This window comes from Psammomys obesus, unplaced genomic scaffold (assembly GCF_907164565.1).
Source record: "Psammomys obesus unplaced genomic scaffold, mPsaObe1.curated_primary_1811, whole genome shotgun sequence".
Taxonomy (NCBI): domain Eukaryota; kingdom Metazoa; phylum Chordata; class Mammalia; order Rodentia; family Muridae; genus Psammomys; species Psammomys obesus.
The window spans coordinates 15,208,709-15,224,295 of record NW_026596039.1 but is presented as its reverse complement, the minus strand read 5'-3'; the positions used below and the strand labels follow the sequence as shown (position 1 = coordinate 15,224,295).

Below are 15,587 nucleotides of genomic sequence, written 5' to 3'. Positions count from 1 at the left end.
TGTTGTTGTTATAAACAGGTACTTTAAAAACAGAAATAACTGTTAACTGAAGGTATGTAAAAGTAGAGTAGAGTTTTGCATATTTTATATCCTGTGACTTTGGTATACTTCAGTTTTGTATTCTTTTAGGCTTCTTATAGAAAAACACCCACTAACAGTTAAAATTCCACTGAAGAGCCTTCCTTAACATACAACTACCAGTTCCACGTGAAATCATGTAATTCTATAATATTCTTCTTACAGATACCGACAAAAAGAAGTGACAATAAAAGGTCTACAGGTCTAAAGGTTTAAAGGTAATGACAACTGTCCTGTCTCAACCTTTCAAAATCTGCAGATGTATACCACCTGACTAAATGTTTTTCACTTAGTAAATTAGGCAGCGATAAGTACCTTTCTGCAAAAATTGATCTGGTTGATGAGTGATACAGGACCTGCTATATATTGCCCAGGCCATCCCTAAATCCCAGAGCTCAAGTATTATGTGACTATCTTAGTTTCCCAATCAGATGGGACAAACATATGGCTGTACCTCACTAATATGCTCATTTTAAGGCTCTGCTTTACAGTCTTCTAAATTGATTAGTAATGAAAATTTCCTGTAAGGAACAAATAACTCACCAGTAAGCAGGCTGGGATAAAGCCTTCATCAGTACAGTGCTCTGCATATTCTTTTAAATTTGAACTTTCCAAAATAAAAGTCTGGCAAGTAGATGTGAGGTTTTCTTGTTGTAAGTAACCTAAACGAAGAATAGAAGTTTGAATACTTTCAGTAAATTCTGTACTTTTGGTAAGTGGCTCTTTAAAATGTTAGAGCTTGTGGGAAAATCATAAACGGAGCCTCAGCAAAACCCACTGGTGTTTTACAGCTTTCCAGTAGGCTGTGTTGCAGCGTACACCATAATGTTACGATCACAAGTTCCTCCACGCTGGAGGAATTCCTACAATTCTAGTCAAGCTTGTAAAAAGAGATCTTTGACAAAGTGCAATTAGAGCGTAGTAAACTTAGAGAAAACCAATGAGGAAATAAGTGCATTCCACCACTCCATGACTTAGGGGTTGGCATACATATACTTACCGGATTATCCAAAACCCACATTCTCTCAGTATCACTAATTTGTGTTTGACTATCAACTTTATGATTTAACAAGGTGAAGAGAGATCTATCTATGTACACTATGTTGAAGGTCAGAAGGAAATTCTCTAATTTTTAATTCACATCCTTTGTATTATACTATATTATAGTAATTCCAACAAGAACTTCAACCTTAACAAATGAAGGCTAAGAGGTTAATTACTTGGCTCTATATTAAAGTTATCAAAACAACTCACTGGAGGAGAGAAAAGGATAGTTTTGTTTGTTTGTGGACAGGGTTTCTCTGTTAACTTTGGCTCTCCTGGAATTCACTCTGTAGACCAGGCTAGCCTCAAACTCAGGAGATCCACCTGCCTTTGTCTCCTGAGTGCTGGGATTAAAGGTGTGCACCATCACCTAGCAAAAATAGTCTTTCAATCACTCATGCTGGAACAATAGGGTATCTACATGCTAAAAATGAAGTTGGGCCCCCAAATCACACTATATTAAACAAATATATTAAAAAAAACCCAAAATAAAACACTTAACTGTAAAAGCTAAAATTATAAAATGTTTAGAAAAATAAAAACAACAAAAATATTTTTTAGCTTTGAATTGAACAATGATATAATGATTAAACAATGATACATCAGATATAACCTCTGAAACAAAGCTACCAAAGAAAGAGATAAGCTGGATATAACATTTCAAATTTCTATGCTACTAAGAATACCATTATAAAAGTAAAACAAATAACTTTTAAAATGGAAGAACACATTAGAATATCATTTATCTGGCAGATGCTAGAAAGTAAAGTATATAGTGAAATCGAAAGGAACAATAATAAAAAGGTAAATGAGCAAATGCTTTGCAAAGAAGATAATACAACTCAGGAAAAGACATCCAACTTTGCCATATCCACTGGAACAGAAGTCCTAACACCCATCATGACCAGACTCACTCTTGAAATCATGCTAAATGAAGTTAGACATAAAACTCACAATTTTCCAATTATATGGGATGTCCATAAGCAGCAAATCTATACATATAAAAAAGTAGGCAACTGCTTGTGGGAGGATGGAAAATTGAAAGTGCCTGTTATCAGTATGTAGTTTTTTGCTGCAATGTTTTTGTTGTACAAATGTTTTTGGAATTAGTGGTATTACTGCATATCATGAATATTATAAACCTCCAAAATTTCAATTGTGTTAGCTATATATTGCAACAAAAACAACCTACTGGTAGCCAGGCACAGTGGTGCATGCCTGTAATCCCAACACTCAGAGAGGCAGGGGCAGGCAGATCTCTGTGAGTTCAAGGCCAGCCTGGTCTACAAGAGTGAGTCCAGGACAGCCAAAAAACCCTTTCTCAAAAAAACCCAAACAAACAAAAGCTAAGCTAACCATAAATACTAACAAACTATGAGACTTTACTTGTTGCATCCTAATTTCATTTTAGCTGTTTTACCGTAAATTCCAGCTCTTCAAACAAATTAATCTTATAAAAACCCTTTATATATATAATATTCCCTTTGCCTACACTTTTAAGTCTTCTGTAATAACTGTAAGTAACCACATACGTTATTTACCCAAAGTATACTTAGCTGTGCTGGTAAAATATAACAATCGAAACCCTTTTGTCAGTTTTAATTAATGATTTATAAAGCCTCTTCCTACTTTAAAATTTTAGGGCTTTCTTCACTTGGATACACACACACACACACACACACACACACACACACACACACACACCACTTCTAATTAAAAACAAAACAAACAAACAAAAACAAACCAGGAGCTGGAGAAGTGGTTTGTGGCTAAGAGCACTGGCTTCAGTTTTTAGCACCTACACTGTGTCCTTCAACTATCTGCAACTCCATTTCAGAAGTCTCACATCTTCTGACCCTCTGCATGGTGTGCACATAGTACAGTCACACATGAGGGCAAAACATTCAAACACATAAAAAACAAAAAACCCAACCCTGATGAGTTGGCCCAGAAAGCTATTACACAGGAATTTTAAAAAAGAAGAAGAAAAAGGTCATCTCATTTCAGGCACTGCTCTATGGTTTGGGAATTACCCACTTTCTTCTTGTAGTTAATGAATAGGTTTTCTAAACTTCTAACTTATGAATAAAACAAATACATATAAAAATACTTTTTGGAGTACGAGAAGCTCTTAGAAACCAAAACCAAACTAAACTAAACCAATCAAAAAACCCAAACCCTTCATTTCAGATTATCTCTACTTTAAAACTATTACCACTGAAGATTATACAGCAGATGTATAATTACATGAATTAAAATGAATGTCTGGCTTAGTAAGACAGCTCAGCTAGTAAAGACATTTGCTTCATGAGCCTGATTTGGTTGGAGCCCTGGAGCCCACAGTGAAAGCAGGCACCTGACTCCTAAAAATTATCTTCTGACTTCCACATATGTGCACATCCTCTCTGTCATGTGATTCTGTCTTTGCCTCTCACACAAAATAAATTCAACTGTGAAAAAGCCTTACATGTTTGTGAAATATAACCAGCTTGAAAAAACTGCTCAGTTGGTATTCCCAAGGAATTGTTTGGAATGAGCTAGGCAACACTATAATTTTGTGAACCAATTAAGAATATGTTCAAACCACTGAAATCCTCTTGGAATTGGGGCAGTTACAACTTTTTCTTCAGCTTTTGGATTTGGACTAGAGACACTAATTGTTTTTTCTCATGGTAGAGAATTTTAAAAACAATCACCTAGACGTATTCAGTCACTGGAGACAGGTGGTCGTTATGAAATAGGACTCCTCAAAGACTTTTCCTCCCTGGAGAACATTCCTAAAAGTGGTATCATCCTAAAAGAGGGTAGGAACTGCCTCTGAGGAAAATGGGAGAATTTCATTTCTATGCACATACAAGTAATACACATATAAAATTAAGATATACAGTTTATTTGTGACACTAAAAATATTTGTGAGAAGGGTGGTCAGAAAAAGTCTACAAAAAGACTCCTTTTTAAGAGTATGACAGCGGAATGAAGCACTGCCCTAGATAGACAGTAATATAGTTAATTTCTCCCTGCCACCAAGAAAAAAAGTACAATCAATTGTGCTAGCATATCTTGGGGGAAAATATCAGATATGAAAGTTCTGAAAGTTCATGCTACATTAAGTCAGCGTAAGCCCACATAGCACATTTGAGAAAAAGGCTCTATGAAAATGCTGATTTCTACATAATGGTTTTTCTGGTTTTCACATTATGCTCTACTCTTAAAAAAATGTTTTGGTAAAATTTGAGCTTTCATTTTTTTATTAAATTATTAAATTAATTATTACAGGAAGTTCCGCTTTACTTTGTCTTTTGACAATATTCAATGATACTACTGGTTTTGTGCTACAAAAATGTCCACCCACCATCACTAACTATCTGATCATAATCAATTATCACACCACACAAAATAACTATATCAAGGCTGCTTAAATTGTAGAAACCTGCATTCTAAGAGCATGGCCATCTTAGGGAAAAACAGTTAGGAGCCAAGACAGCTAGAACTAAACCTCTGTTTGTGTAAATATCTACACTTCATGAAATCTGATTCCCCAGCAGTATTGGTGGTTGAAAGAAATATAAATTCTTAGAAAGACAACTACCAGTGTCTTGTAATAAGATGTACGGCTTAAATCCACAAATTATGATTTATAAAGAGTTAGAAGAGATAAACTAATATATGAAAAGCTAAAAGAAGTAAGAAAATAGGAATGGCTTAATTCATGAAAAGATACTGACTCAAGAATTTCCTACAGGAATGAAAATTATCCAATGCTTCAAGGAGGGGATATGTCCCTAAGTATGGATAGCATATACGTAGGAATTTATTTGGGCAACGTGCCTAGTTTGGATGCTGCAAAAAAGATAACATTTAATGAGCTTCAACAACAACAAAAAAAAAACATAAAATGGTTAAAAGCCATGAAAACTTGGACTGGAGGGATGGCTCATTAGTCAAGTGTATGTAACTTCCAGAGCAACCGAGTTTGATTCCTGGCACCCATTTCAGGTAGTTTACAACTGCCTACAAATCCAGCTCTAAGGAATCAAATATCTTTGGTTTCCACATACTTGAAATGGGGCGTGGGTGTGCTGATGTGCATACACAAACAAACACAGAAATTAAAAACAAAACAACAGACTTTCATGAAATAATTTATGTGTCAGCAGTGAATACGGGCATTATTCAAGATGTAGAATGATCACATTGCGTTCTGGTTAATGTTTATTATATAGCTATACTTCATGTAAAAGTAAATAAAACCAATGGATCTTTATCTCTTAGTCCTTGTCCTGTTTGCTCTTAAACCAAATTTTCATTTTCTAGGACTCTATTTTGGAAGCCAGACTTCAACCATGAAAGCACTCCTTTTATACACGAACTTAACATTTTGAAGTTTCCTAAGAATCCTGAAGCTTGAATCCAAGATAAAGAATACTGAGTAAGAAAGTTACAGCTTAGGAAGAAGAATGAAATTTTAGAGGTAGATGGTAGTGAGTGGTTGCAGAACAATGTTAAATAATTAAAACTACAAAACTGTAAAATTTAAAATTGTTAAAATGATCAATTTTGTTAGGTGTACCTTACCAAAAACCTACACCTGCCAACAAAGCTTCTTTAATAGGACAGTGGAGAAATTATCAACTACAGCTACTGGAAGAACTTTCTAATACTACACTTTTGACTTGAACCTATAATACAAGTATATTAGGAGCACAAGGGAAAAAGGAATACATAATATTCGGAAAACCTTAGGTAGTTAGTATGTTGCAGCCTACCAGAAATACTGAAAAGATGGGAATGGGTAGAAAGACAAGCACAATCAGGTCCACACAGCACTATGACATATTAGTAAAAGATAAATGACGACATAGAGGAAGTAAGCAACATATCTTGGCCCCTACAATATTTTGAAAAACTCCTTCAAGGCAAAAAAATCACTGGCTATGGCCAAGAGCAGTTAGGTGAAGACTCAGTGTGGAGTAAGCTGAAGAATTAGAGAAAAGTGAATTAGTAAAGCAGCTAAGTAACAAGCAGATTTACAAGTAAATCTATCAGGTGACATAGGACACGGGACAATGTGAGATGGGGTTCAGAAAAATGTTTTGGAAACATGTCAACAAACAAACAACAACACACCATAATAAATGATCAAAAGAGGGCTAATGACGGTAAGGGAGAACAAGAGAAGAATGCTGAGCAAGCAATAAACCTGTAGATATCAGTACACATATATACAAAAGATAATACTAAAATCACACAACGGAGAGTAGCGGGGAGGCTTTTTATATACAAAGCTCAAAAATGGTTCAATTTGGAGCTGAATGATTCAGCAAGATTTGCAACAAGAGAAAACATGAACAATTCCAAAACCGAACAGAAGGAAGGCATGCAAGAACTCATGGCACTGAAAATGGAATCTGAATAACAAAGATGATTTTAAGGATGAAAAGCAACAACTTGAGATTCTAACCACCAAGACAAAAATAGTTTCAGCTTGTTAACTGGGGAGAAACATAATTGCTTCAATTAGAAAAACCCTGTCACTTCCTCAAGGTTTTCTTAACAAGGCAGAACTTTCTCTTCAGGGGATATACTGATAGTCTGCAGAGGCTCCTTTCATCCCCTCTTCTACATCTGGGCATGACTTGAGGAAGGAGGTGCTATGATATCTGGTGGAGAGAAATCGAGATTTGCTGTTAAACCTCCCGTAAAACCTGAACTCAGGAAACGTCCCATTATTACCCACTTTACATTGTTTATGTTGCCAAACTCTGAAACCATGTTAAGACGACAATCACAGAATTTTATTTGGATCGCCAGACTGCTAAACGTGGCAGTTCTTACCTAGACACATGCGCAGAAAGATATATTCATCCATACGGTGGGTCTACTTTTCACCAATTTTCGTACGCGCCCATTACATTTAAAAATTACAAGACAGTTAACTTTTTGAAAAGAAATCACAAATATAAACTTAGGCTAACTACTCAATTCTGATTAAGTAGAAAAAAATTAAACATTCAAAACGTTAGTTTTAGTGTTTAAGTTTCTCCAAAATTGGACGGTGGGACCATACAGAAACCCCCTTAATATTTCCTGCCAAATGTGCTTATCAAGAACCCAGTGCAATTCTTATTTTTTTGGATAGGACTGGGCACCAAAGTAAACGGTTCTGGAAACCAGGGAAGGATTCACCATACTTTTACCAATTTCTTCTAGAGATGTCGCAAATAATGTTTCAAAGCCAATACCCAGTTTTGAGTCTGAGAGGCTCTTGTTCCCTGCAGTACAACCCCTTTTATTCTTTCGGAGGACAAACAACGAAAACTGTCTTTCACACAGACAATAGTCCCCGACCGAACAGTGGCCTATGAACCAGCCCTTCTGGAAAACGGAGAAAAACAAACATCTGCTCCAGAACACGCAAAGCAGCCGTTCCGAAAAACATGAAAAATAGGCCCCCGGCGCGTCAAGCCTCTACGGTGGGCGCCCTACGGCAGGCCGTATGGAGACCTCCCCGTGCCCCGAATTCCCAGCGCTTCCGCCGGGTCGAGGGAGGGCACGGGGCGCGCCAGGCCTCCCTCCCGTCTCCTTTCCGCGGTCCCACGCAGCCCCGTCCACCACGCTCCTCTCGGGTGTCCCGGCGGGCCTGGCTCGGCGTCGGAATGCAGGCCCCGGGTGCTCCGCGCCGAGCCGCTTCCTCCCTCCGACCGCCCCTCGCCACGCAGCACGGAGAGAGGGGCGTCCGCACCCCCGGGCGCCTCGAGCGTGCGCGGCCTCCGAGGGGCCGCGCCTCGCCGCCCGTCTGGACGCGGGCGCGACGGGCCGGGCCGCCGAAGCGTCCCCACCCGGAGCAGCCCTCCCGCCGCCCCACCCGTGCCCCCCGCCCGGGCCGATCAAGGCCTCCTCGGCCGCAGCTTACCCAACACCAGCCTGGCCACATCCGAGGGCAGCAGCATGATCCGAGCTGCACGGGGAGCCGCCCGCAGGGACAAGCCTCGACTCGGAGCAGACGCCGCGACGGCCCCGGCGCCGCCGCATCTCCCGGTTCCACTGGCGGTACTGAACCCGCGGCAATTTGTCCCGCCTCTTTCGTTCCACATCAGCCAATCGCCTCCGCGGGACACAGAAAGGCGCCGAAACGAAACCCGCCCCCGTGCCCCTGCACCTGTCGTCATTTCCGCCTGCGGAGGGCGGGGCCGCGGAGGGTCCGGGGGCCGGGTGGGGGAGCGTCAGCCCCGGGGCGGAGCAGCCGGCGCGAGGTCGGTCGCCATTGGTGCGCCGTGCGCAGGCGCGGTTCCCCGGCCCGGCGAATGTTTTGAGGGGAGCGAGTGTTTTGAGCTGGAGAGCGCGTGACCGCCGGGCGCAGGCGCACACCGAACGGCGCCTCAGCCAGTCTTCTGGCTGTGGGGCACCCAAGCCGTGCCAACGCTAGGCTTTTGAACCGGAAGCGGAAGGCGGGCAAGGTAACCCAGCTGCGTGTCCCTTGCACGCGGGAAAAGGCGTAGCGACCCGGCTCTGCACGGGCGTGCAGAAAGCAACGGCAGCAGCGCGGAACGCAAGCCCGGGCTCCCGGGAGGGAGCCTTCTGCTCAGGCCCCATCTTCCCTCCGCTCCGCTGTGGCCTGGACGCTCCCCTCATCTTTTCCGGCTGTCGGTGAACTCTCCCGCTCGCTGCAAACCCTGCGGACCCTGGGTGAAGTGAGCCTGAGCCTTCCCTTCCGTGCGTGCCTCTCTCCTCTCTGTCGCCTTTCGGGTTCCGATCTCTCTAGGAGACTGATTTTTTAAGCTCTAACTTTCGTCGCAGACCGTGCATTTACGTTTAAGCCGAGGGTTCGTAAAAACAAAGTACGGGCTCGTGGTTAAGAGCCTGGGCGCGGAAAGGACAGCCTCAGAGTTGTCACCTGAGTGAACTGTGCTGTCTTGAGGGATCTCAGTGGCAACCGCTAAGAGCCCTTTAAGATACTGCTGTTTCCCCCACCTGTCACAGATAATTAGCTACTTTTAAAAGGGCAGTGTGAAAAATGGTAGAAGAGTGCTGTGTTAGCCGAGGAGGGGCTGTTCTGTGGAAACTGAGCCTGAAAGAATAAAATTTGCTGCTAGACCTTGCCGGGTATAAATTGTTTCGCAAGACGGTAGCGAGCCTTTCAGACAGAAGGACATGCGTGGAAAGGCACAAAGAATACAACGTTCCTGACGCTCCAGAGCGAGCTCTGTTACTGGGGGATACAGGTTTTGCTAGTTTTCAGTGTATTGAAGTCATAGAGAGGGATGAGAGCAAGAAGAGGAGGAAAAAAAAAAAAACCCACAAACGTTAAAATAGATTTATAAAGCGATCGTAAGGGAAGACAATATGACAGTCATACTGAACATTTCCTCTGTGTGAGAGATGGGTAACTGTTAATTGAACGGACCTGGATTTGAGCAATGCAAACTGACTGGAGCCCACCCTTTGCAACCCAGGCTAACCATTAACTCAGTTTTGCTGCCTGAGCCTCCCCGAGGCCTGCGACTACTAGCTGCCATGTCTGGCTGAGCACTGTGCTCTTTACTACTAGTCCAGAATATCGTGCCAGAGGTGGGGTTATTTCTGGGAAGATGTGATATAATTATCATTGTCAAATTTGTAAGCACATGCACTTGATTGAACTCTTAAAATTCAGGGATTTTTGCTTAGGAAGCTTTTTTAGTTGGATGTTTGGAGTTATCTTTTTAATATCAAGTAGAGTTTGTTCACTTGATAGCTCTCACTCCAGTTGGAAAGCGATAGTCCTGCCACCTACTACTATTTTTTGTTCATTTGTTTTCGAGACATGATTTCTCTGTGTTGCCCTGTCTGTCCTGGAACTCACTCTTTAGACCAGGCTGGCCTTAAGCTCAAAGATCCACCTGCCTCTGCTTCCTGCCTGCTGGGATTAAAGGCGTGTGCCACCACTGCCTGTTTTTTGTTTGCTTGTTTGTTTCTTTTGTTTTTGTTTCCAACCTGGAACATTTCATGAACTTGTGCATCATCTCCGCACAGCTGTTTCAATTTTAGTGTTTGTGCTGTGGAGGCTAGCACAATTTCAGTTTCACTTTAGGTCCTTTTGGCTCCTCCAGTCTCTTTTTCCTAAAACGTTCACTCTTAGTTCTTCCTGTAATTGGCACCAGTTCATTTAGATCTTCAGTTTAGTTAAACCACAGTTTATTTAAATAGACCTTCAGTTTATTTAAACATGTCATGTACATGTTCATGACAGCTTATCTGAAAATGATAAACTTTTTTTTGTTTTTTTTTTTTGTTTCTTGAAACATGAGCTTCTAAATCTCAATCTGGTATTGATCTCACTGAGGGTGACTTTAAACTGATGATCTTCTTTTTGCACCTTCTCCCTGGTGGTGGGAGTACACACATGTACTTTCACATTCTGTCTCTTTTGTTTTCTACTGTATTTTTATTTTCTTTGAGGCCTATATTACAATTTGAAACTATGCATTAATACTTTCATTGTCGTCATTCTCCCCAAATGTCTCCAAGAGGGTAGGCTTGGAGTACAATACAGTTCATTCATTTCTAGCTGTCCCTAACATGCCTAACCTGAAACACTTTGTAGATATGAAACTAATACTGTTGTTATCAATGAATCTTTTCTTTTTGTAGAGATAATACTGAACTATTTCATTTTTAAAAGAATATTTTATGTGCTATAAAAAGCACACATTTGAGAATTGCAGCATAATTTTGATATATTTTAAGAAAACGTCCTGTAGAAATGTTAAGAAAAATTATTGTGCCTTTGATCACTGTGTCTCTGGATGTATAGCTAATGTCTAAATAATTACATAAAGGTTTAAAGAACAGCTTACTGTATAATATGTTTAAATATTTTTAGCATGTTTAAATGTTTATTATGCTTAAGGTACTGAGCCAGTCCTCAGCACCAAAAATTATATACACACACTTTTTTTTTTCTTTTTACAGGTAAGGATGTATTTGCTGAAATATTAAACCATGAGTCTAGCACTTAACGATCTGCTTATTTGCTGCCGGCAATTAGAACATGAGAAAGCCACAGAACGAAGGGTAATAAATTATTTGAAATTGTCTTTCTTGAAACAAATGTGTGATAGGTAACATAGTATTTTATTATTATTATTATTATTATTATTATTATTATTATTATTATTATTATTATATTTGTTCTTCATTTTCAGAAAGAAGTGGAGAAATTTAAGCGCCTGATTCAAGATCCTGAAACAGTTCAAAATTTAGATAGGCATTCAGATTCCAAACAAGGGAAATATTTGAATTGGGATGCTGTTTTCAGGTATCATCTTTAAATTTGTTTTACTTTCATTTTATTTTTTTTATTTTTATTTTTTTGTGATACCATTTTGTTTAATTTTGTTCAGTGTATATCTTTGTGTGCTGTATAGGAAGTTGGCACTTAGTTATCTAAAAGTTTTAGGAACTCATGCAGAACATTGAAAGTTTACTTCATTTCTTCAATGAAATGCTTTAGATGTATGTCATGTGTGATCAAGAAAGAGTCTGGGCTTCCTGTAATGCTGCTTTCTAGAGGCAGGGAAGTTCATGAGTTCCAGGCCAGCCTAGCTTTCATAGCAGGTTCCAGTCTTACCTGGTCTACATAGTGAGACCTTGTCTCAAACAAAATGGAAAAACAGATTAAGAATTCTGTTCATTTTGATTAGTTTATAAGGACTCTAGAAGCAGATGCATTTGGATCTCTGAGTTTTAGGCCTGCCTGGTCTACAGGAGTTCCAGGACAGCTGGGGCTAACAGAGAGACTTTGTAATGCCTATAATCTGGGCTCTTGGGAAGTTGGTAGAGAAAGATAATGAGTTTAGTTACAAATAAGCAAATAAACATTTGCAGTAAAGAAGGTATTCATGTTTCTTGGTATAATAGTAAGTTGTCATAGAAATTCCTACAGTAAACTTTTGGGCAGGGGTGGGGTTTGGTTTTCAAGGTCAGGTTTCTCTGTGTAGCACTGGCTGCCCTAGAATCCTGTAGACCAGGCTGGCCTGGAACTCACAGGGTAGTCTTTGCCTCTTGAATGCTGGGATTAAAAGCATCCAACACCACTCCCCAGCTGATAAACTTATTTTTTATCTCTTGTTTGATAGTAAACTCTTTAAACTTCTGAATGCACATGACACAGAAAAAGTCCTGCTTTCTCTTGGGCATGCAATGTATTTGCAGTGTTAACAGAGTTGTTATCTGTTTTTATGAGCTGATTAGATAGGCCGGGTTTGCATCCCTCCTTGCCAGCCCTCATTTCACAAGTAGCAGTATATCAGGCTGTTCACAGTGTAAGGAGAGCTGATCATCCTCAGTGCCATTCTGAGTAAGCAGGGAAGGTGATAAAACCATGCACGAGTTTTTGAAATGATAAAATTATAACCATTAATGAGCATATGTTTTTTTTTTTTCTTGAAGGTTTTTGCAGAAGTATATTAAAAAAGAGACAGAATGTCTGAGAACAGCAAAATCAAATGTATCAGCCTCCACACAAACCTCCAGACAGAAAAAGATTCAAGAGATCAGCAGCTTGGTCAGATACTTCATCAAATGTGCAAATAAAAGTAAGCAACGTTCTATATTACACACAAATATTTAAGTTGTTAAAGGTCCAAAATTTAGAGAAACTTAGCATAAAATGGTTAATCTCAGAAGTGGAAAGATTAAACATTACTGCTTCAATTCCCTCATTCTTATATTTCCTCTATATATCTTTATACATCTTGTATTTCCTCTATATATCTTTAGACATATCTTTACACAGAAGTGTAGCCTTAAGCATTCATCGAACGTTTTGAAACTGAACAATTTTAAAGATGTAAAAGTGTGTCAGGCCAGTAAGATGTCTTGGCAGGTAAATGCACTTTACCAGTAAGCATGATGGCCTGAGTTTGAGCCCCAGAACCTACATGATAGAGAAAACCAACTTGAGGTTGTCCTCTGACCTCTACACTACACTATGGCGTGGGTGGTTTAGTGCACATGTGAGCATGAGTGCACACACAGAGTAAACAAACGAAAAGTGTTTTAAAAAAGGGTTTTCAAAAGCCTGTCTTCATTTATTACCGGTTCATTTTATTTTTTAAAGATTTACTTGTGTATGTGTATGAGTGTCTGCATGTCTATAAGTATACCATGTGTTCCAGTACTTGTAGAAATCAGAAAAATCTGCTGGAACTGGATGGTTATAAACTAACATGTGAGTGCTGAGAACCAAACTCAGGTCCTCTGCAAGCACATCAAATGCTCCTAAACACTAAGCCATATCTCCAGCCCCATTTAACTTCTTAGATCATACACAGAAAGTCTAATATTTATTTCAACATGGTAGTATTTGGTATATTGGAAAAATAGCCACAGAATTCCCAGTCCCAAGTACTCTTTCTCTAAGATAAATGGACTTAATTCCTTCAGCGCATGTGACCTAGTTTTTATTTTACTTTCTCTTTAATATAAATTCTTCAGTTTGCTATTTCTTAAAGAGTGGAACTCAATCTTATAATCTAGCTGGCATAGTCTACAGCATATTTGCTTTTGGAAGCAGGGTCTTTCAGCATAGCTCAGGTTGGCCTCAGATTTGTGATGTGCTTCCTCAAATTTTTTTCAGAGCTAGAATTGCAGATATGTGCCCCCATGCTGCCTATGACTTTATTGTTTGTTTGTTATTTATTTATATGTGTATATGTGATCACGCATTTGTCCACAAGTGTTGTGGTGAATGGGAGGTCTGAGGACATTAGCTGTCATTCCTTTGGTGCCATCCGATTTAGTTTCTCCTTGGTCTGGAAGGTAGGTTTGTAGGCTAACAAGCCCCAGGGATCCTCCTGTCTTATTCATGCTAAGATTGGATGCTACAATGCCTCTTGTAGTCAAAATGTACATTTTAGCTCATATTATCATTAAAAAAAAAAAAAAGAATAAAAATCAAGTCTTTTTTTTCTTGTCAGTGATAAGTCACGTATCTCTTAGTTACCTAATTAAGTGTTGTTTATGTAAAGATACATATATGGTTCTGGGGATTAAACCTGGGTCTTGTGTGTGATAGATTAGCCTCCTTCGCTGAGAAACATCTCTAGTCCCTACATTTCATATTTTGAAGGAGAGTTCTAAAATTTTTTACTAGATTTTATGTATATGTATATGTTTTTGCTATGATGTGTTCATGGATGTCAGAGTACTACTTGTAGGTGTTGGTTCTCTTCTTGTACTATATTAGTCCTGGGAGCTAAAATCAAATCATCAGATTTGGCAGCAAGCACCTTTACCAGTGAAGCCATCTTGTTGACCTCAAAAATGACACTTTAGAAGCAGAAATAATAATGATAAGCTCTTGCAAAGAAATAGTCTTTATATAGTGCTGAAAGCTAGAACAAAAACATTTGTTGAGAGATCTCAGATTTTGTACACTGTAAATAATGGTGAGGATTTGTGATAGCAACTTCAGGCCAAAAATGAGGCAAATCCATGGTCTACCGTGATGGGTCAGCAGATAAAAGGCACCTGCTGTCAAGCCTGACAACCTGAGTTCAGTCCGTAGGACCCACATGATGGAAGGAGAGAACTGACTCTTACAAGTTGTCCTCAGACTCCCAAATTCATAAGTGCCATGCATATATGCATAAAAATGTAATTGGAAAATCAAGACCAGGTTTTTTTTTTAAGCATATAGACAACTCAGCCCTCCTTATGAGATAGATTTTTTAAATTTTTACTTACTTGTTTGGTTTTCTTTTGTTACTTTTGTTTGTTTTTTTTACAGTGATAGGTATGAAACCCTTGGTTTATGCTTGCTTGTCAAATATTATACCACTGAGTTTTATTTAATCTCTGAGAGGTACATTTTGGATTTTGTTTTGGTTTGGTTTGGTTTTTGGTTTTTCGAAACAGAATTTTTCTATGAACCCTGGCTGTCCTGAATTTACTTGAACTCAGAGATCCATGTGCCTCTGCCTCTCGAGTGCTGGGATTAAAGGCACGTACCACCACTCAGCTGAGAAACTTTTGTGTGTTTTTTTTTTTTTAATTAAAAACAAATTTTAACACAGTTATGCTTAGCAGAGGAAGAGACTGCTGGGATAAAGAACACAGAAAAAATTGTTTCATCTTAATATTTATGAGTTTATTTGTTGTCCACTGTTGGTTTTGAGCATTTGAAATCATAAAAATGATTTCTTTCCATAATATTCTGATAATACAACAAATGTTGTATATAAGAAAATGTTTCAAGAGTTATGAGTGAGATACCCAAGGAATAGTAGACAAGGACTGCACGGGTCTGGGCATCATGGGCCAGATGCCTGAAATTATAAGCCAGAACTGAAAGCTGCTGTGCTGTGATGTCAGTGAGTGCTTACCATAGCCTGATATTTCTGATGTAACCAGTCTCACTAAGAAAACGTTAACCTAATGCATTTCACTTATACATATGGAATTGTACTCTACACATAGTTCAA

General features: G+C 39.3%; 2 protein-coding genes across 4 annotated transcripts in view; one reads left to right on the top strand and one right to left on the bottom strand.

Annotated features, from left to right (window-relative positions):
* The window catches only part of LOC129687768 (protein NPAT), a 38,041-nt gene extending 29,886 nt beyond the window's left edge, over window positions 1–8,155 (bottom strand). For both annotated transcript variants that reach the window (XM_055622334.1, XM_055622335.1), the window contains exons 1-2: window positions 8,036–8,155; window positions 622–740 (exon numbers count right to left, since the gene is read on the bottom strand). In XM_055622334.1, the coding sequence (XP_055478309.1) occupies window positions 622–740; window positions 8,036–8,072 (156 nt within the window). In that variant the 5' untranslated portion in view covers window positions 8,073–8,155. The remainder of the gene's footprint in view (window positions 1–621; window positions 741–8,035) is intronic.
* A 385-nt stretch (window positions 8,156–8,540) lies between these two features.
* Atm (ATM serine/threonine kinase) overlaps window positions 8,541–15,587 on the top strand; it is an 88,661-nt gene continuing 81,614 nt past the window's right edge. The window contains exons 1-4 of one of the 2 annotated variants that reach the window (XM_055621824.1): window positions 8,541–8,813; window positions 11,074–11,175; window positions 11,307–11,419; window positions 12,553–12,698. In XM_055621824.1, the coding sequence (XP_055477799.1) occupies window positions 11,104–11,175; window positions 11,307–11,419; window positions 12,553–12,698 (331 nt within the window). In that variant the 5' untranslated portion in view covers window positions 8,541–8,813; window positions 11,074–11,103. Of the gene's footprint in view, window positions 8,836–11,073; window positions 11,176–11,306; window positions 11,420–12,552; window positions 12,699–15,587 lie in introns of both variants that reach the window. The other variant, XM_055621823.1, reaches the window with a different exon arrangement.